The following is a 22,844-nucleotide window of genomic DNA, read 5'->3' as shown; positions in this document are numbered from 1 at the left end:
AGTAGTCAGTCATGCACCGTTGAAAGAAAGCTGCACTAGGGGCTGGAGCAATAGCACAGCAGGGAGGGCGTTTGCCTTGCACGCGGCTGATGCGGGTTCGATTCCCAGCATCCCATATGGTCCCCTGAGCACCGCCAGGAGTAATTCCTGAGTGCAGAGCCAGGAATAACCCCTGTGCGTTGCCGGGTGTGACCCAAAAAAAAAGCAAAAAAAAAAAAGATGCGCTAGTATGATATAGAAGCTTCTTGTCATGGCTCCCATCAGTTGGGGGTTCGGGAAGGTCTCTTTACAGCGAATGCCCCTGGAGGACTGGGGAAGAGCTCAACAATGACTGCTTGCCTTGCATGCAGTCTATTGTTGGTTCAATCCCCTGGGCTCGATCCCCTGTGCCACAAGACAAACAGCATGTACCTAGAGCCAACAGGCATTTTCTTAATTTTTTGGAGGGGGAGGAGAGGAGAGGCACCGCCCAAGTGATGTTCAGATTGCTGCGGGTTGGGGGAGGTTCCTCAGGCAACACTAAGCTAACTCGCCAGAACCTCCATGTGAGGGCCCAAGAATGTGGTACTGGAGAGCCCTGCGGGTCTAGGGGTTGCCTAGGCAACAGCAGGGGGTGTTTGGGGCCTCCAGGGCTGCACCCAGTCATGCTCAGGGGACTGTATGATGCCAGGGATCAAACCCAAGCTAAGCATGCACCCCAGTCTCTCACTATCTTCAGGCTTTTCAGTAGGACTTTTTTTTTTTTGCTTTTTGGGTCACACCCAGCGATGCACAGGGGTTACTCCTGGCTCACGCACTCAGGAATTATTCCTGGCGGTGCTCGGGGGACCATATGGGATGCTGGGAATCGAACCCGGGTCGGCTGCGTGCAAGGCAAACGCCTTACCCGCTGTGCTATCACTCCAGCCCCTTCAGTAGGATTTTTGACGGTCTCACTCCCACGGTTTTGATTGCATTTGACCTTCCCCATCAACTAGAGACGCAGGCAAGATAGTGAAGGTATTTGTTTTTATTCTCACTCTATAGATAAAGAAATGGAGAGAATAGTTTCCTTTAAGGCTATTTAAAACTTTCTCTCAGTGACTTGTAGTTGATATCATATACAGACAGCCATGAAAGTGTTTTCCAAACATTACAAAATGATTTCCCTCGTGACCCATTCCTATGATTCCACTCCCTGACTCTAGAGTGTTCACACTCGACTTCGGCTTCAAGAAAGAACCAAATTAATCTGGGAAAAGGGAAAAGGCTGAATCAATATTTTCTTGAGATAAGCTGAACATGACTCACAGTTAGTTAGCAAGGCGAGGTCTGCCAGGCCTCCAAACCAGCTCAGGCGGGGGGCGCTCCTTGGCCTCCTGGATGGCTTTAGCTGGATAGTTTAATAATCGTTAGAGAAGATAAAGGTTTTATGAGAACGTTCTTCAGATGAGCCATGATCTGTAGAAATGACCATCCCTGAAGTCACGAACGAGATAGTACAGTAACCGCTCTCAATAGCCCGACTCAACAGTGTCATTTAGAAGGGTTATGCTTATTTGAGTTTTATGAACGGATTTGTTCTCACTCTGATTCTTTGACTTGATGTTACGATGCTGTGTGAGCCAGAGAGAAAAAAAAAAAACAATTAAAAGTAGCTGCCCCCAGGCTTAGAGAATCAGGGACCAAAGCACCAATGCTGCTGGAACCCAGGCTTTCTGGTGGCCCCAAATAAGAAAGTGGCCGACTAGGCTGGTGTCGCCTCATGTTACTATTATTTGTTGTTTGGGTTTGGTTTGGGGCTACATCTGGTGGTGCTCAAGGCTTCTCCCAGCTCTGTGCTGAGAAATCACTCCTGGCAGGGCTCAGGGGACCATAAGGGATAGAAGGAATTGTCCGCATGTAAGTCAAGGACTCTGCCAACTGTACTATCTCATGCTATTTCATTTTTTTTCTTTTTTTTTCTCTTTTTTTGGGGGGGGAGGTCACATCCAGCGATGCACAGAGGTCACTCCTGGCTCTTCACTCAGGAATTACTCCTGGCGGTGCTCAGGGGACCATATGGGATGCTGGGAATCGAACCCGGGTCAGTCGCCTGCAAGGCAAACGCCCTGCCCACTGTGCTATTACTCCAGCCCCCTCATGCTATTTTTAATTGTTGAAGGAGCTACACCTCAATGTGCAGGAGACCATGGGATGCTGGGATCAAACCCTGGGCCTCACACACGCAGGGCCTGTGCTCTACGACTGAGGCACGTTCCTGGCCTTATGGCCTTAGGGACTTCAAACTATTTGGTTTTCTGTTTATTTATTTAACATTATTTTTAAATTACATTAATGAAAATATTCTAACAACAAGTCTCACATACTGGTGCCCACTCAAGCAAATCGATGACCAACGGGAGGACAGTGCTGCAGAGCAACGAAAATATGTATTTGGATCACATTCTCCACAAATTTTAATCTCATTTCAGAAATGTTTGTTTTAAAATGCCAAAAAATAGTTCTTGCCCTGAAGCCTGAAGTTTTTTTTAAAAATCTCACATAAGATTTTTTTTTTAGTTATTTATTTATTTATTGAATCACCGTGGGAAAGGTTACAAAGCTTTCAGGTTTATGTCTCAGTCATGCAAATATCAAGCACATTTCCCTTTACCAAAACTTATTTTTTACCATGAAGAACCCCAATAAAACCCCACCCCTACCCCTCCCAGTCCCTGTGGGGCAGATGAATTCTAGTTAACACTCTATCTGCTTTGATTAGATTCATTGTTTCAATAAAAGATTCACCACTATTATTTAGAGAAAAACTCACATAAGATTTTGAATCACATAAAAGTGGAGAAAGTTAGAAACATTCAGATATGCCTATTCTGTCACCAAATATATTGTTATGTGATAATATCAAGGATTAATATTCTAAGTACTATTTCATCAATTTCCAAAAGGTCTTCAATTTAGTACTTAAATGCTGAATGTTTCTCTTTTCTTGTTTAATTACTAAACAATTTTTTGTTACTTCTTGCCTTTTTCTTTGACACTGACCAAAATTTTTAAGATAAAATTTCATTTTATCACTTAAGTACTAATTCTATTTCATTATTAAGCTTAGGCTTAACTATCCTAATTTCATCCAGAATTCAAGTTTATAATGATCATGCTTATAATGATCATGCCAAGGTGAGATATAATAATCTTGCTAGAAACAACGGAAATATTCTATTTTCTTCCTGTAGCACTGTCCTACATGGGAAAATATAGCTCTGTTATTTCATATTTTCTTCTCCATCCATCCATTCTTTTTAATTTTTTTTTATTTTTGGGTCACACCCAGCGATGCTCAGGGGTTATTCCTGGCTCTGTACTCAAGAATTACTCCTGGTGGTGCTTGGGGGACCATATGGGATGCCAGGGATCGAACCCAGGTCAGCCACATGCAAGGCAAATGTCCTATCTGCTATGCTATTGCTCTGGCCCCGATCCATTCTTTTATATCATATTTATTGAGCAGTTTTCCTGTACTGTGGACTGGAGTGATAGAACAGCGGTAGGGCATTTGCCTTGCGCACAGCCAACCCGGCCAAGCTGGGTTCGATTCCTCTGCCCCTCTCAGAGAGCCCGGCAAGCTACCAAGAGTATCTCGCCCGCACGGCAGAGCCTGGCAAGCTCCCCGTGACATATTCGATATGCCAAACACAGTAACAACAAGTCTCAAAATGGAGACGTTACTGGGCCCACTCGATCAAATCAATGAACAATGGGAGGACAGTGTTTGTTTGTTTCCTGTACTGTGAACTTTATAGTCTTGCCAAAGAAAGTAACATTGTATAATTAGTCATTCCATTCCTCATTTAATGGAAATGATGATCAATGCAGTTATGAAGAGTCATGTGATGCTGTACCTGTATATCATGTGACCCAGCCTAGGGGTCATGGAAAGCTCAGAAGGAAGAGAAAGAAAAGGGAAGGCAGCCAATTTGCAAAGTCTGAGGACTGAGTGATACACGGAACTTGTTGAACTATGTTCTCAGCTACACAAATAAACAAATTATGTGTTGGTGCTTATGAGTAATTCTCTCGCCTCTCAATTGAGACAAACCAAATGTGTGTTTGCAAATGACAGAGTAAGTAATCCTGACTTGCCTAAGGTAGGAGTGAAATGTACCAGCTTGCGTGGTGGGTAGCCTGGTGTATCCCATCAAAACTGGACCTGGGACCCAAACATTGACATCAGAGCCCGGTGTCATCACTCTATCCAGTCTCCTCTTTCTGTCATGGCTTCGTTCGTGGCTTTCCCACACTCACTGAGAAATACTTCCACTTCCACCCTCCTAGGCTTAAGATGCCGGGGGCTGGAGCGATAGCACAGCAGGTAGGGCGTTTGCCTTGCACGCAGCCAACATGGCCGACACAGGTTCGATTCCCAGCATCCCATATGGTCCCCCGAGCACCGCCAGGAGTGATTCCTGAGTGCATGAACCAGGAGTAACCCCTGAGCATCGCCGGGTGTGACCCAAAAAGCAAAAAAAAAAAAAAAGAAAGAAAGAAAAGAAAGATGCCTTATTTCTAGCAGTTGTGGAGAAAGTCTCTGTGTATCTCACTTGTTCTGACAGAGTTGACTACTCACTCTTGAACCAATCAGGATGGCCAGAGAAATGGAACACTCTAACTGTGGCAGAGTTGAGGTCCAAACTGGAGTGAATATTTGAGTCCCAGCAGAAAATCAGGAGCCTGTATTTTGTAGACGGATGAAGGAATTCTGGACAGCATTAATAATTGATGTCTAGTGTTGATATCTTTAATAATTTTGCGGCAATTTCAACCTTGTTCTGTTCCATTAAAATCAAATCTTTGGGAAAGAATTATTTATAATTTATAATTTTTAAGAATTAAATAATTTTGTAATCATTTATAATTTTTAAAATAAATTATTTTATAATTATTTATAAATTAAAGATGTCTCATTCAAAAAAAATAATAACTTCAAGGCTTCTGATTTCCAATGAACGGAGACAGGGAAATTCTGTGATCCAGAATGAATTTTTAATTTCACAAGTGTTAATATGGATGTGTTTCCAGATGTTACTCGTACTTTTCCTCTCATGCTATCTTTTGATTTGGTTTGGATTTTGGCCACACCTGACAGTCTCAGAGGCTACTCCTGGCTTCATGCTCAGGGTTAGGGGTGGGTCACTCCTGATGTTGCCTGGGAGACCAGGAGGTATGGGCGATAGAACCCAGACTTCCTGTGTGCAGTGCGTGGGCTCAGCCCATTGAACCCTCTCTCCAGTTCTCCTAGTTCTGAACCCATGAAAATCTGCCCAGAATCTTCTTCCTCTGACTCTGGTTTTTAAGGCTCAATAGCTTCAAACCTCTTACTCTGCACATGGAAATTGTAGATAATTCCAATAGTTTTCATTAGGAGGTTATCTTTCTTTCATCTTGGATTTCTGATGCCTCCCATTTATAAACATCATATGGAGAAAGCAGATTTGGAAGAAAGCCTAGCCACCAAAGATTTTCGAGAGTATCTCATATTTTAAAAGCTGCATTACAATGCCGGATGTGACCATTCTTTCAAGAACTGCTAAGGTTGGTGTACTTGATCTTGCCAGGCCTGAAAGTAAACAGATGATACTTCCTAAGCCCCATCTGCTCAGCTGGTAGGAGCTGACTGCAGCAATGTGCTGAGAAGAATTATGAGATTAAATCCAAACTTCAGGGAAGAAGGTGCTTAAAGTGGGGGGCTTTTGCCTACCTGTGAGTGGGAATATGAAGTCGTGTTTGCACGCTCTAACTGCAAGTCCCTGTCATACAGAGGTTTCCTGGTTTTCTCCCTGCTCCATGTGCATTTCCTCCTGGACTGTGAGACAAGTTTAGGAAAATGACTTTGACCCATCAGGAGTAAGCATCACGGTCTAGGCGGGAGCCTAGACAAACAGCAGGAGGTAAACACTGTACAGGATTTCAGGATGCAGTTCCTCCGAAGGGCAGGAAAGTTCAGCGTGGACACAAGCCAGAGTGTGAATCCTCCCTAGCATTAACTCCTGAAACTTCTCACTCGGCCCATCCTGGTCACTGTATCCTATGCTAGAGACTTTAACCTCTGTTGCTTATAATCGTACAGTTTACGAAGTGTGCAGAAGGGGCCAGGCATATATTTCAGCAGTAAAGGACTTGCCTTGCATCAATGAGAACCTGGATTCAATCCTGGAACTACAAAACATTTTTAAGTGTGTGAGGGGCTAGGGAGGTAGCTCAGAATGCTGGAGCGCATATCTGCCTTGCATGCACGAGGCCCTGGGTTTGATCCTCAACACTGAGTGTCACTCCATCCCCCTCAGCACAAGTATAGCTGCAAGAGGGTGGTCAGGACTGGGAGCTCCATTGGGGAGATCTCTAGTTATTTTTTTTTAAAATATGTATAAACTAACACAGTGTTGGGCTGGAGTGATAGCACAGCGGGTAGGGCATTTGCCTTGCACGCAGCTAACATGGCCAACCCGAGTTCGATTCCTCCGCCCCTCTCGGAGAGCTCGGCAAGCTACTGAGAGTATCTTGCCCGCACGGCAAAGCCTGGCAAGCTTCCCGTGACGTATTCGACATGCCAGACACAGTAACAACAAAGTCTCATGATGGAGACGTTACTGGGCCTGCTCGAGCAAATCGATGAACAACAGGAGGACAGTGATAACACAGTGTTGGAGGAATGGAACGGTTGTGTCTGCACGGAAATTTCCATGAAGAGGACATTCTTTTGGGGGCGAGGGACACAACCAGTGGTGACTGGGGATTCCCCATGGCTCTTCTCTCAGGAATCACTCCTGGCCAGTTCTGGGGACCATAGGTGGAGCTGGGGATCGAACCTAGGTCAACTGCATGCAAGGCAACTGCCCTACCACTGTACTATTTCTCAGGGCCCCGAAGAGGACATTTTCATTTGCAGTTGTCATGCCATGTGGGTAGCAGGAAAATTTCCCACAGCTCTTGACTTCTTGCTTTTGACTTTGAATTACGAGATGGATCTGGACTTAGGAAACTGATTTTCAGTCAAAGGGTACACAAGAAAGTACCAAAGTGGGGAAGGGTGTGTGTGTTTGTATGTGTGTGTGTGTGAGAGAGAGAAAGAGAGAGAGAGAGAGAGAGAGGAAAAGTGCCTGCCTCAGAGATGGGGCAGGGAGGGCAGGAGAGAAAAACTGGGGACATTGGAGGTGGGACATGTACACTGGTGAAGGGACAGGTGTTGGAACATTATATAACTGAAACCCAGTCAGGAGCAATCGTGCAACTGTGTATCTCATGGTGATTGAATTAAATAATTTTAAAAGGAAGGAAGGAAGGAAGGAAGGAAGGAAGGAAGGAAGGAAGGAAGGAGGCATTTCTTTTTTTTTATTAATTTTTATTAGTGAAACACCGTGAGGTACCGTTGTAGACTTATAAATTTTTGTGCTTGGGTTTCAGTTATACAATGATCGAGTACCCATCCCTCCACCAGTGCCCATTTCCCACCACCACGGGTCCCAGTATCCCTCCCAACCCCCCCATCCCCCCCATCCCACCCTGCCTCTGTGGCAGGGCATTCCCCTTGTTCTCTCTCTCTCCTTTTGGGTGTTGTGGTTTGCAAAAGAGACACTGAGTGGCAATCATGTTCAGTCCATAGTCTACTTTCAACATGCATCTCCCATCCTGGGAGGATCCAAGAAAGAGGCATTTCACTCAAGTGATTGAAGGGTAGTTCCACTGAGGGAAGTTTCCTTCCTTACATTTCCTGGTGGGTAAAAGGGAGTGTTGAGGGGGGGATGACTGACTTGCGGAGGCTGTTCTTGGTGGACTTCCAGTCTCTGGGTGACCGCAGACTGGGAGACAAGGGCCTCTGAACTGGACTCCCGCCTCCCACATTCTTCTTCCTGTGTGGCTTTCTGTCAGACTGGTTCTCTCGGCTTACCCTGTCCTCTCTTCCAGAATATCTCTTCCAACGTGCTGGAGGAGTCTGCGGTCTCTGACGACACCCTGTCTCCTGACGAGGACGGCGTGTGCTCGGGCCGCTACTTCACCGAGAGCGGCCTGGTGGGCCTCCTGGAGCAGGCGGCCGAGCTCTTCAACACGGTCAGTGCACGCACTGGGCTAACCCTTCCTGCTGGACCTATAAGGGGTGCGTTGGCAGTGTGGGGGTCTGCACGCTGCATCGCCTCAGTTTCCCCTTGGGAGTCCAGGAGGCCTTTTGTGGCTGCCATGCATCGACTACCATCCCACAGTATCATTCCCAGTGAATTGGCCTGGAAATGAAGCCACAGAGCAGAGAAATGGCTTGCCCGGGTTACACAATACATGAGGAGGCGTGTTCTCACTCCCTCACATTTTCTGTCAGAGAGGAAATGTTGATGCAGAAGCAAAACTGAGATGTCCTCAGGAGCGTCATGGACCAGGACCAGTTGTCGGGGCAAGAAACTCTCAGGACACCCTCAAGAACCTAACTGGTTCCAGTAATAGAAAAAAAAAATATATATATATATATATTGATTCATCCATGGCTATTCAGAGCAGGGGAGAAAGTCTCTTGCCCTTTTTCATTTGAATAAGCTCCCTCCTCCTCCTCCTCCTCCATTTTAAGCCCAGTAAATATTTAATGGTGCGCTAAATTTAGCTGCTCCAATTTTTGTAGCCTTTTATTTCCCTTTCCTCTCTGCTTTTGAATTTTTAAATTCCCACCCGCAGCCTCTAGTCCTGTTAATTGCCGTTTTAATGCTCTTCTCTTCCCCTTCCACAACCTCTCCCACCAACCGCTTCCCCACCCAGCTTTCTTTTTTAGATGGAAAGAAATCCATAGATTCCTGCTGTTGAGCGGAATAGTACCCTGTTGACTTAGCACGCAAGAATACCTGGCTCCAGGGGCTGGAGCGATAGCACAGTGGGTAGGGCGTTTGCCTTGCACGCAGCTGACCTGAGTTCGATTCCCAGCATCCCATATGGTCCCCCGAGCACCGCCAGGAGTAATTCCTGAGTGCAGAGCCAGGAATAACCCAGAGCCAGGAATAACCCCTGTGCATTGCCGGGTGTGACCCAAAAAGAAAAAAAAAAAAGAATACCTGGCTCCAGGGGAGCCCCATGGCACCTCGACATGCTCATGGCGCCTTCCCGAGGAACCATCACTCTCTGCTCTGAGCCCCCCCCCGCCCCGTCCTGCTCTTCCTCTGTGAAAACCTTCCTTACTCCCCGTCACCCTTCCAGGGCCTTCTATCTTAGCACCTGTCTGCTCTGTCTGCTGCGGCCACCCTAAACCTCGACCTCATCCCACGCTCCCAGAGAGTGTGGTATCGAGAGCTCATCCTTCCTCCAGTACGTAACGAACCCCGGCCACTCCTCCCCGGGTGCCAGTGGATTCAGTTCTCTTTGGTTTCCTTCTTCTGACAGGGAGGATTGTATGAGACGGTTAACGAGGTCTACAAGCTGGTTATCCCCATCCTGGAAGCGCACCGAGACTTCCGGAAGCTCACCTCCACTCACGACAAGCTGCAGAAGGCCTTTGACAGCATCATCAGCAAGGTAGCGGTGGGGGGACGGGGGGGAGGGGGCATGACCTTCAGGTTACCCTGCCCCAGAGATATCCTTCTCTCTAGGGAGTGATTTATCAGAGTCCCAATATGAATTTGCACTTGCACCTACCAAATGGCATATGGTGGAAAAGAGAGGACCGGAATTGAGAGCAGGGGAAAAAGGCAGCTTGAATTCCTTTAGAGCTAGAAAAGTAAAAAGGTGCTTTTTGGGTCACACCCGGCAATGCACAGTGCTTACTCCTGGCTCTGCACTCAGGAATTACTCCTGGCGGTGCTCGGGGGACCATATGGGACGCTGGGAATCGAACCTAGTCGGCCGCATGCAAGGCAAATGTCCTACGTGCTGTGTTATAGCTCCAGCCCCGTAAAACGTGTTTACATGCACCGAAAAGAAGTTCCAAGTTTCTTCTTATAATCCCTGAATTGGTTTTAAAATAGTGATTTTTTTCTTCTAGTACCATAGAAACAGAGTGCTTCTGAACGCTCAAGGACTTCTGCCCTTTGTAACCCAGTGGATCTTCTTGAATCGCAAAACTAAGAAAAGGTGTTTTTGTCTTTTGTTTTTGTTTCTTTTTATTCACCAGGGCCATAAAAGAATGTTTGGAACTTATTTCCGAGTTGGTTTCTATGGATCCAAATTTGGGGATTTAGATGAACAAGAATTTGTTTACAAAGAACCGGCCATTACCAAGCTTCCAGAGATCTCCCACAGACTAGAGGTAAGATAAGTGATTCCGTGTGCTAAATATCACGCGCTTTACAAAAACAAGGTAGATCAGACCAAGCCTCCAGACATGGCTTGGTCGTGAATCTATAAATTTTTCCACATTGCATGGATAATGCAACGGTATTAACTAAGATCACAAAGCAAAATTCAGATTTTCCTCCAAGATTCCACAGGCTTGGCAAAGTTTGGAATTATGTCCTACTTATTTTTAAGACCATGCAAAATTCAATATCATGGGCTTTCTTGGAGTCTTTTCCTTTTTCAGCTTGAAGATATATTTATCTTGACTTTGAGCTAATCTGACCAAATCGTCCCTTAAAAAACCTGTGGTCCACCCTCTGGTGTCACTGTCAGAACACTTCTGACCACACAGAGCAACCACACCGTGTGACAGCAACCACAACGTGGGCTATGTGGCGCAACAAAGCCTTCCTATTGAGTTTGGAGCCTCCTCTTTGGATAATCAGAGTCAGTGCTCCATCCCGGGGCTCCCAGCCCCAGCACCAAAGTGTTCACATTCAGTGCTAGCAGCAGAAATGAGCGGCATGTTCATGGGAGAAACCTAGAGCCTTTCAGGGGCACTGTCACACTGTCCTGTTGTTCACCGATTTGCTCGAGCAGGCACCAGGAACATCTCCGTTGTGAGACTTGTTACTGTTTTTGGCATATCGAATCTGCCAGGCTCTGCCATGTGGGCAGGATACTCTCTGGTAGCTTGCCAGGGAGGACGGAGGAATCGAACCCAGGTCCACCGTGTGCAAGGCAAATGCCCTACCCGCTGTGCTATCGCTCCAGCCCAGGAGAAGGAGAAGAAAACTAAAGTCATCAATGACAAGAGACAAAGCACTAAGAAATCAAGCAAAATGTCAAGGGGTTCCCCCAAACCAAAATTGAGTCATTGGGAACCCCTGAATGCAGAGATGCATTCCTTTTGCTTTCTTGCTACTTAACGCTCCTTTTTGGTTGTAAAACTTCAAATGTGCTCGTTATCAAATTGTTTCTTGGCCGATGCCAAGACAGGAAGCTCAGTCCTTACTTGACCTAAAGAAGCCGTGAGCCAGTATGGTTGGTTGATTTTTTTTCGAAGTTGGTTTTATTCATGAAACACAGAGCTAGCAACTGATCCTAGGTCACTCGGTTCCCTAATATGTCGCCCCCTCCTTAGGACTTATAGTCAATACTATTTTCTGGTGCGTGCTGTGGTTTATGATGTTGTGGGAAACTCAATGATCTCCAAGTCCCCCATTTTTTAAAAAGTTTTTATTTATTGAATCACCATGAGAACAGTTACAAAGCTTTCAGGTTTAAGGTTTTCAGTTTCAGTCATACAATGATCAAACACCCATCCCTTCACCAGTGCACATGTTCCACCACCAAGAACCCCAGTATACCCCCCCCATCCCACTCCTCCCCCTCCCTGTGTGGCAGATCATTTCCACTTTACTCTCTCTCTACTTTGATTACATTCAGTATTTCGACAAAAGACCCACCATTATTATTTGGAATTTCCCCCCAACAATCAGTCCTGCCAAAAAGGCATCATTAGATAATCTGTTTTCTATTGCTAATTAAGAAGAGCATAGTGGCCACGCGATTTTGGAATTTTGATATTTTAATACTTAAGTTTGAAGGAATTTCTGACAAAAGCTTCTGGGTTCCAAGATTCATTTGTGTGCCTCTGGGATCATGGTCATTAAGGAGCTCAAAACGTAACCGGAGGAGCTGTTCATGGGCAGCACCTCAGGGTTTCTTTGGGGCTGGGGAAAAGGGCTGGTTCCACCCCCACATCCCGTGAGGCTCCATGTGTCTCGTCACTACTGGACTGCTGGTCTATACCTGACTGTCGAGTAGGCTCTGGAAGATGGCGGCCAATCTCAAATGGCAGTGACTAAATAGTGTCATACAGCTGGAGCTGTCTCAGGAAATACGATGCCTTTGGTTGAATCAAAGCCCAAGTGTACATAACCATAGGAGGTAGGCATCCGTTGGCAATGCTGGACTTCCTTCTATTTTTATTGTTGTTTCAGGAAATACTGAAGTTGCCTCTTTAGCTCAGAGAGACTTTCAATAATCAATGAGCAAAGTCTTGCTCCCATTTGCTTCAAACTTCTACTTCTGAAAAGACAACCATGTATGTTTTATTAAAACAACCTTTTTCTCCTGTTTGCTCTTCTTGCCTAGGGATTTTATGGACAGTGTTTTGGTACCGAATTTGTAGAAGTGATAAAAGACTCTGCTCCTGTGGACAAAACCAAGTTGGATCCTAATAAGGTAAAGGGAAATTTATTTTTAAAAAAAAGTGACTGTAGGGTTGTTTCTTTCTGTTCTCCCCTGAGAACCTAAAGTAGCTTCCTCTGATCAGAATCTAAATGTGCCTAACCATTTTTATTATAGATTCACTGAACTACTATTAGATCAAACCTTCAAGAAATCAGAACTGGCATTAGCGTTTATCAAACACTACATGCCTTGTACTACACTAGGCCCTAAGAAATAATTTTGTTTCATTCTTCACTTGCCCTTAAAAGTAGATTTTGCTGTTTCTATTTTATAAATGAAAAGACTGAGATATATAAAAAAAAAAAGTTTAGCAGTTTCTCAAGATCATGCAAGTATCCAGGCCCCAAACCCACAGTCTCAGTCACTGCTTTTTATGGCCTTTCAGTGAAACTTTAGATCCTCCTTTTTTTTAAAATTTTTTTTTTTTGCTTTTTGGGTCACATCCGGCGATGCTCAGGGGTTACTCCTGGTTCATGCACTCAGGAATCACTCCTGGCGGTGCTCGGGGGACCATATGGGATGCTGGGAATCGAACCTGTGTTGGCCATGTTGGCTGCATGCAAGGCAAACACCCTACCCGCTGTGCTATCTCTCCAGCCCCTAGATCCTCCGTTTAAAACTGGTTGCAAAGTTGCAAACTTGTTACTGGCATCCTTGAGTGGCAACTGCCTCAGGCAGATGGTATTTCTCAAGATCACTCTGAAAGGGGGCCGGACTGCACTCCCCTCACTCTTATCACTAGCCGTTTTCTCTCTCCCTGACAATTGTGGATGTCCTGCTGCACAATTGTGATGCGCCCACAGTTCGGGGGAGACTTCGTCAGCTACGGCTTCAGTCCTCAGAGGCCAACCGCAAGGGGGGCCCCTAGGCCACCTGCATTTCCAACCAGAAAGCTACACAGTTGGGGATTCCCACTCTGCCCCTCAGATTAGATCATTCACAAAAATAACGCAGAAGTAAGTACCCTCGGGAAAGTGCGTTACTGATTCCTGTTATATGGAAAAGATTCAATAGAGGAATCTTTCTCCTAGTGGCCTCCAGGCTTGCCCCCCTTCCAGGCGGGACACACAGTTCACAGGTCAGGAAGCTGCAGCGTGTCTTGTCATCCAGAGTTTTATTGAGGTTTTCATTGGCTGGCTGATTCATCATCTGCTTTGCTCACTCGTTTCCCAGCCCCCTTTCCTGCCAAAAGGTCAGTGTGGTCCAGGCTTCCCACCCTCTAATCACACGACTGCACCTTTTGGTAACCAGTGTCCATCCTAAAACTTTCTAGGGATTTCAGGAGTCACTCAGAATAATTTTCATTGGTTAGTAAAGTAAAGTAAAGGCCCTCCCGTTGAGCATCGATTTGCTCGAGCGGACCCAGTAACGTCTCCATTGGAGACTTTGTTGTTACTGTGTCTGGCATATCGAATACTCTCGGTAGCTTGCCGGGCTCTCCGAGAGGGGCGGAGGAATCGAACTCGGGGCGGCCATGTTGGCTGCGTGCAAGGCAGACGCCCTACCCGCTGTGCTATCGCTCCAGCCCTTTCATTGGTTATTATAATAAAAGTGCCTGCTCGAGGAAATCGATGAACAACAGGATGATCGTGATTATAATAAAAACAAATGCTACACTGAAGTTACTAAAATTATTATTAAAATGACACCCTATGATTCTGAATGTCTTTTGTGGGTTGTTTGGTTTGGGGGTATTTTGTTTGGTTGTTTTGGTTTGGTTGTTCGGTTTGCATTTTAAGCTACACCCAGTGATGCTCAGGGCTTACAACAGGCTCTGTGCTCACGGATCACCCCCGGCAGTGCTTGGGAGACTACGTGGAACCAGGGATCAAATACGGGCAAAGCAAGAGCCTTCACTCCCATACTATCTCTTTGGCTTCTTCTGTGTGTTTTTGAAATTCTGTGCCAGGAAATGTGGACAGTAAATAGATCTATTTTTTATTATGCCCCAGAGGGGTAGATGTCTGCTCAGCCTACCTCATGTATACAGATTTCATGAGGGAAATTTCTAAGCTGCTGAAAAAATTCGGGTATTTTTTGAGGCTGGGGGACAAAGGACCCATCGCTATCTGGCAAGGGTTGACTCTGAGGAATTCAAGATTTTTCTCTCAGTTCTGTCATCAGGATATTATGGTGGTGATGCAAGTTTGGAGGAATTAGCCAAGTTGAAGAGTTTGTTTTTCTGAATAGTTCAGAAGATTCCTTTTTCAAACTTCAGTTCCATGCCCTCATCTCAAAGAAGGAATTGTGAGAAGAGTGTGGCCCTTGAAGGCTGTGGCTGGCTCCGTGCCTGAGATGCTCTGGGCATCGCACATACTATGGAGAGATCCCCAGCGTTCCTGATACAACACACTCGTTCCTCCTCTCTTAAAATGTCCGGGGAAGGTTGTGAAAATTTTACGTGAGAATCGTAACCCAGAATTACGACCAGGTTTCATCAGGCCAAATGGTGATACATTTGGTGATTTATTGACTTACTGGTGATATAACTGTGTCTCACCCATTCTCTACAGTAGGTGGGTGTAGCAGAGCATAGGATCATTGTCATTCTTTCTCTGCTACAGAATTATTCTTTCTCAATAAATGTCCCCTTTATAGGCTCTGTGTGTGTGTGTGTGTGTGTGTGTGTGTGTGTGCATGCATGCACACACGGATGCATAGGCTCCTACTGTAATTAGGTAAGTGCAAAAATTCAGTGTTTAGGTGTTTAGGCCTGTGGATTTTGATAACCATGCAACCATCACCACAATAATGATCTAGAAGACTCCATCACCCAGAAATTTGCCCCTGTCTCCTGTAGAGTCATTCCCTCACTCTGCCTTAGCCCTACCAGTGAACTGTATTCTCTCTCAGCAGCTCGGCTTCTTCTTAAATGTCTTGTCCCTGTTAATAAGCGTAAGCATTTAGCTTTTCCAAGCTAGGCATCTTTCACTTTTCATAATGTGTTTGAGACTCATCTAGATTATAGTAGCTGCTTCCTTTTCGTTGCTGTGTAGTATTCCCCTGCATCGATGTACCATTTATTGATGTATATCACACTGAAGATATACATTTATGTTGCTTATAACTTTCATATTGTGGAGAGTATCACTAGAGATATTTATGGAAAGATTTCAGTTTAGGTTTTAGTTTATGAAAAGGTTTCGTGTAATAAGAGTTTTTTTTAAAATTTTTGTTTTTGCTTTTTGGATCACGCCTGGCGATGCTCAGGGGTTCTCCTGGCTCTGCACTCAGTAGTTACTCCTGGTGGTGATCAGGAGACCATATGGGATTCTGGGAATCAAACCCGGGTCCATGCAAGGCAAACACCCTACCTGCTGGGCATCACTCCAGCCCTGAGTGTTTCTTTTTTCTTCCTTTGAGGCAGCCATGTCAGAGCTCACTTGTGGGCATGTATAATTTAGATCATGTAGCTGTATAAGAAATGTCCAGCTTCTCTGGGAATGTATCGTGTTGCATTCCTGCCTGGATGTGTGGAAGTTCCAGCTGCTTCCTTCCATCCTTCCAGGACTTGATAGCGCCAGATTTCTTGACCTCACCCTTTGGACAGGTGTGCGGCCACCATGGTCCTTCCGACAAAGCAGACTGATCTTTTTCAAACTGAAATTTGCAGTGTCAGGATGAGTTTTAGGCACTCCGTTAGGCCCGCAAGAAGGGGCAGCTTTCTCGTCCTCACTTCACACAGGTATTTTCTTCTTCTCACAATCCTTTGTCTCCAACGGAGAAGATGAAGGATGCCCGGTGCTCTGGGCTCCCAAAGCTTCCTTATCTTGAGGAGGGGGCTGGGGCAGTGTCCACTGTGGTCCCCACCCGCCCCGGAACTCACTGAGGACTCCTTGGCGAACTAGCTCATTCCCTCCTTCCCCGCTTTCCTGTCGCAGGCCTACATACAAATCACGTTCGTGGAGCCCTACTTTGATGAGTATGAGATGAAGGACCGGGTGACCTACTTCGAGAAGAATTTCAACCTGCGAAGGTTCATGTACACGACGCCGTTCACCCTGGAGGGGCGGCCACGGGGGGAGCTGCACGAGCAGTACCGGCGGAACTCGGTCCTCACCACCATGCACGCCTTCCCCTACATCAAGACCAGGATCCGCGTGGTCCAGAAGGAGGAGGTAAGGCTCCCCCAGCAGAGGGAATGGGCGGGCTCCGGGCTGGGACACCCCTGAAGGAAGGCCCCGCGGGGAACCTTCCAGCACACGCACGGGCCGACTTCATGCTCCCTCATGCCAGACTGTACTGGAAATCGAACCCGGGTCAGCTGCATGCAAGGCAAACACCCTACCCACTGTACTATCACTCCAGCCCCAGTTTTTTGTTTTTTAATTTTTATTAGTGAATCACCATGAGGTACAGTTGTAGACTTACAAATTTTTGTGCTTGGGTTTCAGTTATACAATGATCAAGTACCCATCCCTCCACCAGTGCCCATTTTCCACCACCATGGATCCCAGTATCCTTCCCACTCCCCCCCCCCCCATCCCCTTCATCCTACCCTGCCTCTGTGGCAGGGCATTCCCTTTTGTTCTCTCTCTCCTATTGGGTGTTGTGGTCTGCAAAAGAGGCATTGAGTGGCAATCATGTTCGGTCTATAGTCTACTTTCAGCATGCTTCTCCCATCCTGGGGGGATCCTCCCAACACCCTTTATTTGGTGCTCCCTTCTCTATCTGAGCTTTCTAGCCTTTCCCCCTAGAGTGTGCGGCCCAGCCCCAGTTTTGATCTTTAAGATAAATGTGTTTCCGTCATAATGTGGATCAGGATTTCATCTCTTTATTTGCAGTAATTCATTCCTAGGAATAGATACACATTTTTATACTTGTAGCACTGTACCACTGTCCTGTAGCACTGTTCTCCCGTTGTTTATCGATTTGCTCGAGTGGGCACCAGTAACGTCTCCATTGTGAGACTTGTTACTGTTTTTTTGGCACATTGAATACACCACGGGGAGCTTTCCAGGCTCTGCCATGTGGTTGGGATACTCTCAGTAGCTTGCCGGGCTCTCCGAGAGGGACAGAGGGTCAGCTCTCCAAAAGGGTCAGCTGCGTGCAAGGCAAACACCCTAACCACTGTGCTATAGCTCCAGCCCCTTTGCACTTATATTATATAGAAGCAGAATAGGTGTTTTTGTTTGCGCGTTTTTGTTTCGAGGCTATACCAGGCAGTGCTCAGGACTTACTCCTGGCTCTGTGCACAGGGATTACTCCTGGTAGGCTCAGGGGAGCATGCCAGGTGCTAAGGATCAAACCTGGTCCTGCTGCCTGCAAAGCAAGCACTCTATCCAGAGTATTATCTCTGTGTCCCCTAGAAATAGAGGCTTAAAATATTCAGAACTGACAGGTGGTGAAGGCACAATTGTGGTGATAATTGTCAGAAACAGGAACCAGACAATCAAGTCGCCCCAAAGGATTGGTGGTTTCCAAAAGGAAGTTCCAAGGCCAGGAAAACTGCCCCAGCTTCTTCTGGAACTGCACAAACTACTCACCTGCTTTTCATTTGCCTGTTGACAGCAAAGATGCTGCCCTGTTCCCTGGTTCTCTGTACAGGGTGACACATCTAGTCGATCAAGAACATGTCTCATTGGGGCCGGAGCGGTAGCACAGCACGTAGGGTATTTGCCTTGCATGTGGCCGACCCAGGTTCAATCCCTGGTATCCCATATCGTCCCCAAAGCATGACCAGGGGTAATTCCTGAGTGCAGAGCCAGAAATAACCCCTGAGCATCACAGGGTGTCACCCAAAAAGAAAAAAAAAAGTCTCAAGTTTTACAATTGCTCAAAATTAGGCACACTTTAAAGGCTGGGGTGATAGCACAGCGGTAGGACATTTGCCTTGCACGCAGCCAGCCCGGCCGACCCAAGTTTGATTCCTCCACCCCTCTTGGAAAGCCGGCAAGCTACCGAGAGTATCTCACCCGCACAGCAAAGCCTGGCAAGCTACCTGTGACGTGACGTATTCGATATGCCAAACCCAGTAACAACAAGTCTCACAATGGAGACGTTACTGGGCCCGCTCGAGCAAATCGATGAACAACGGGAGGACAGTGCTACAGTGCTAGGACCGTGCTCCTTTGAAACACATAGAGGTACATCCCCTTGCCATCCCTTTCCCTGGGGCCCAAGCTGTTCCCTGCTGGGACTCTGGGCTGGCCAGTCAGAGCTCAGCCTTGTCTTCCTTGGACAAAACCACCCCCGCGAAATGCCCTGCCCTTCATTTTGCGCTTGGGTTTTTATTAACTTGAGCAAGCGATTACAGATCGTTAAGCAAATATGGAGCAGAATTCTTCTAGGTTTTTATAATTTTTTTTTTTGTCTTGCATACACCTAACATGATAGGAATCTCTAGACTCACTTTCATAATATGTTGGCCAAGCACTGAGCTTGGCTTTCATAGGGGCGACTCTTCCCTTTTCACACCCATAGTTCATCAGCGTATGCATTGTTTAATTAGCTTAGATCACTGAGATAACCTAGGAGGCACAGGGAAGTTGGTGAGCAGATTCACATGAATTGTGGTTGGGCTGGAGCAGAGAAGGATGAGCTCGCTGGGGAGTAGCCAGGTGCTGGAGGTTGCCACAAAGCGGCCAGTTTCGTAGAAGGCAAAGAAAGCCTGACCGGTGACTCCACTAAGAGGAGGCCACTTTGGAAAGCCTCTGTTTTGTGTGTGTGTGTGTGTGTGTGTGTGTGTGTGTGTGTGTGTGTGTGTGTGTTTTGCTTTTTGGGTCACACCCGGCAATGCACAGGGGTTACTCCTGGCTCTTTACTCAGGACTTACTCCTGGCAGTGCTCGGGGGACCCTATGGGATGCTGGGAATCGAACCCGGGTCGGCCACGTGCAAGGCAAACGCCCTACCCGCTGTGTGGAAAGCCTCTGTTTGATTGCTGCCTTGGACCTTTTACTTATATAGTTGTTCTCTTATTTGAAGCACTGTGGCTGTCATACTGTTACTGGGAATGGTAAGGTGTCATGCATACAACATTCTAACAGCACCCCGACCCGAGCGTCTGCTTCCCTCCACCACTGTCTTAAAGTACTCCCAATCTCAACCCACCTCCCTGCTTTCTCCCTGCCAGAGGCAGCTCAATGCTGTGGCTCCGTTCTCAGGTTCTGTTGCCTTTAGCCATTTGTTTTTTTACTTATTATGTTTCTTCATGGCCCACATGTGAGAGAGGTCATTTGGGATCTGTACGCCCCCTCTTCTTGCTGACTTTGCCTAGCATGAGGCCCCCTAGTTCCATCCATGTAGTAGCAAATTACATGAGTTCATCTTTTCTTAAAGCGAGGACTATGCTATTGTGTCTATGGACCGTAGTTTCTTTATCCAGTCATCTGTTCTTGGATGGTTGGGTTGCTTCCAGATCTTAGCTAGTGCGAGTAGTGCTGCATTAAACAGAGAATCACACACGTCCTTTGAAGATTTTTTTTTGGGCCCTTGGGGTAGATGCCAAGAAGTTGGATTACCTATGAATGGGTTCATATGGAAGTTCAATTCTTAGTCTTTTGAGAAGTGTCCATGTTGCTTTCCAAAGAGGTTGGACCAGTCAGTATTCCCACCAGAGAGGAGGAGGGTCCCTTTCTCCCATGACCACACCAACACTGGTTTTTGTTCTCTTGGATGCGTGCCGGTTCACCAGTGTGAGATGATATCTCATTGTTGTTTTGATTTGCATTTCTCTGATGATAAGTATGAAGAGCATTTTTCCTGTACCTATTGGATTAGACTTATTTTTTATTTATTTTTTATTTGTCCACTTTCTTATTGAATCACTTTGCAAACAATAGTTGCAAAGTTGTTCATGATTGGGATTCAGTCATGCACTGTTCCAATACCCATCCTTCATCAGCGTACATTTCCCACCACCAAGGACCCCAGTTTCACTCCTGCCACCCTAACACCCCCAGTCTGCCTCTATGGCAGACAGTCTCTCTCTCAGTCTCTCTCTCTCTCTCTCTCTCTCTCTCTCTCTCTCTCTCTCTCTCTCTCTCCTTCTCTCTCCTTTATGGTATTGTGTGGTTTGCATACAGGTTGTCCTGTATATTATTTCAGCTCTCAGTTATTGTCCAGAGTGATCATTTCCAACTATCATTGTCATAATAGTCCCTTCTCTGTCTTATCTGTCCTGTCCTCCCCACTCTCTGTGGTGAACTTCCAACAGGAACCAGTTCTCTTGGTCCTTGTTTCTACTCGGATTTCTTTTGTAAAATAGCACCACAGCCCAGCAGTATTAAAGGGTCACCAGTTGCTGCTTGGGGTACCAGGAAATGGTCAAACTCAAACTCGGGGCCTCACACATGTGAGGCATGGGCTCTACCTCTGAGCTGCCTCCCTCCTCCTTGTTCCAGTTTCTGAGCACCAGGACATGGTGTGCATAGCACTGAAATAAACTCATAGGCCCAGTAAGAGGCCTCACAGCTTTCTGCGGCTGTCTATAGTTCCCTGAGAACATAGTATTTTCCTTGGCTAGGGATGCTGTAGCAAAGTACTGCAGACTAGGGCTTAAACGGCAAAAGTATATTCTGGAGAATACACTTCCCAGTTCTAGAGACCTGAAGTTTAAGATCAGGGTGCAGTTCGAGCTGCAGGGAGCTGCAGATTTTGCTCTTTCCTTGGCTCCTGGAAAGACATCTCCTTCTTATGTCTCTTCCAGGACTTCCCTCTCTCTCTGAGTCTCTGTGTCTAAATTTCCTTGAATTCCTATAGGAGCTTTATTTAGTTTGAACTTGAGTCCATCCTAATCATCACCTTTTAGTTTGACCTTCTTTTTGTTTGTTTTGTTTTTGTTTCTGTTTTGGGACCACACCTGGCAGTACTCAGGGGTTACTCCTATCTCTGCACTCAGGAATCACTCCTGGTGGTGGTCAGGGGACATATAGGGTGCTGGGGATCAAACTCAGGTCAGCCTCATGCAGGGCGAACACCCTACCCATTGTACTGTTGTTCAACTCTCCTCATTTGACTTTCTTTATAAAGACCCTGCCTATCCCAAGTAAGGTTCCAGGCAGAGGCATTTGAAGCTGAGACTTTAATAGATGAATTTAGGGGATATGGGATGAGTCAACCCATAATCACCTACACTAAACCAGTGAAACTTAGCAAGCAGAAGATTGATCCCCCATACTAGGAATTCACTTCCAGGTCAGTTATTTAAGGCACAAATAATGCCCAAATCATGTTATGATGGAGAAGAAAATCTGAGTGCTGTTCTTCTTAAAGCCTTGCCAGAATAACTTTTCCGGTGGTTTGAGATGGAAGTTTTTTTTTTTAATTTTTATTAGTGAAACACCATGAGGTACAGTTGTAGACTTACAAATTTTTGTGCTTGGTTTTCAGTTATACAATGATCAAATACCCATCCCTCCACCAGTGCCCATTTTCCACCACCATGGATCCCAGTATCCCTCCCACCCTCATCCCCACCCATCCCACCCTACCTCTGTGGCAGGGCATTCCCTTTTGTTCTCTTTCTCCTTTTGGGTATTGTGTTCTGCAAAAGAGGCATTGAGTGGCAATCGTGTTCGGTCTATAGTCTACTTTCAACATGCAGGAGATGGAAATTTGACAGTGCAGAAAGACCACAGACACCATTGTATCAAAGCTGCCTCAGCCCCACTTAGTACCTAAGTCATGTTGTGGCACTTACTTGATCTCCCAAATCCTTCTCTGATGACATAATGGAGACTGGTTAAGGAACAAATGATAAATGTCTGTAAGCTCCGGAGCAGAATAAGCAATCAAGAAACATCAGGCCCTTTCTTCTCTTAACTCGTCTTTGTTATTGTAAGAAATTACTCTCTACCTCTCCTTTAATGCTTCTGCTTCTTCCAAGCTTGCTGCCCCTTCTGTCCTCTCCTCACGTTTGTTCCTGGCCTTTCAGACCAGACACTGACTTTCCTCCCTTTTGTTTAGTTTGTTTTGACACCAATCGAAGTGGCCATTGAAGATATGAAGAAGAAGACCCTGCAGTTAGCAGTCGCCATTCACCAAGAGCCTCCTGATGCCAAGATGCTTCAGATGGTGCTGCAGGGCTCCGTGGGAGCGACTGTCAACCAGGTGAGCAAAAACAAAAGGCGACTGCTCTGCCCCAGGTCTTTGGCTTTCATCATAGGGCCTCACCCTTCATCCTAGATGCTGAGTCCAGTTGACATGCGAATGATGTTGTTGAGCTGATGCAGAATACCTGTGAGGTTGAAAAGAGTTTGAGGAGACCTCTTCTGCTTCACATAACAACTCAAGGTCACAAGAAAGCACTCAGATGCGGGAACTTTGTCTGAGGAACAGCATTTTCTCAGCAAAGGCGTTCCT

The 22,844-nt window shown here is 46.2% G+C and overlaps 1 protein-coding gene across 2 annotated transcripts in view; it reads left to right on the top strand.

Moving 5' to 3' along the window:
• The window catches only part of DOCK8 (dedicator of cytokinesis 8), a 270,310-nt gene that overhangs the window by 232,856 nt on the left and 14,610 nt on the right, over window positions 1–22,844 (top strand). For both annotated transcript variants that reach the window (XM_056106905.1, XM_056106904.1), the window contains exons 40-45: window positions 7,942–8,085; window positions 9,391–9,522; window positions 10,118–10,252; window positions 12,442–12,531; window positions 16,422–16,658; window positions 22,449–22,592. In XM_056106905.1, the coding sequence (XP_055962880.1) occupies window positions 7,942–8,085; window positions 9,391–9,522; window positions 10,118–10,252; window positions 12,442–12,531; window positions 16,422–16,658; window positions 22,449–22,592 (882 nt within the window). The remainder of the gene's footprint in view (window positions 1–7,941; window positions 8,086–9,390; window positions 9,523–10,117; window positions 10,253–12,441; window positions 12,532–16,421; window positions 16,659–22,448; window positions 22,593–22,844) is intronic.

This window comes from Sorex fumeus, unplaced genomic scaffold (assembly GCF_029834395.1).
Source record: "Sorex fumeus unplaced genomic scaffold, SorFum_2.1 ptg000149l, whole genome shotgun sequence".
In the NCBI taxonomy this organism is placed as follows: domain Eukaryota; kingdom Metazoa; phylum Chordata; class Mammalia; order Eulipotyphla; family Soricidae; genus Sorex; species Sorex fumeus.
This window is presented reverse-complemented; position numbering and strand designations above follow the sequence as displayed.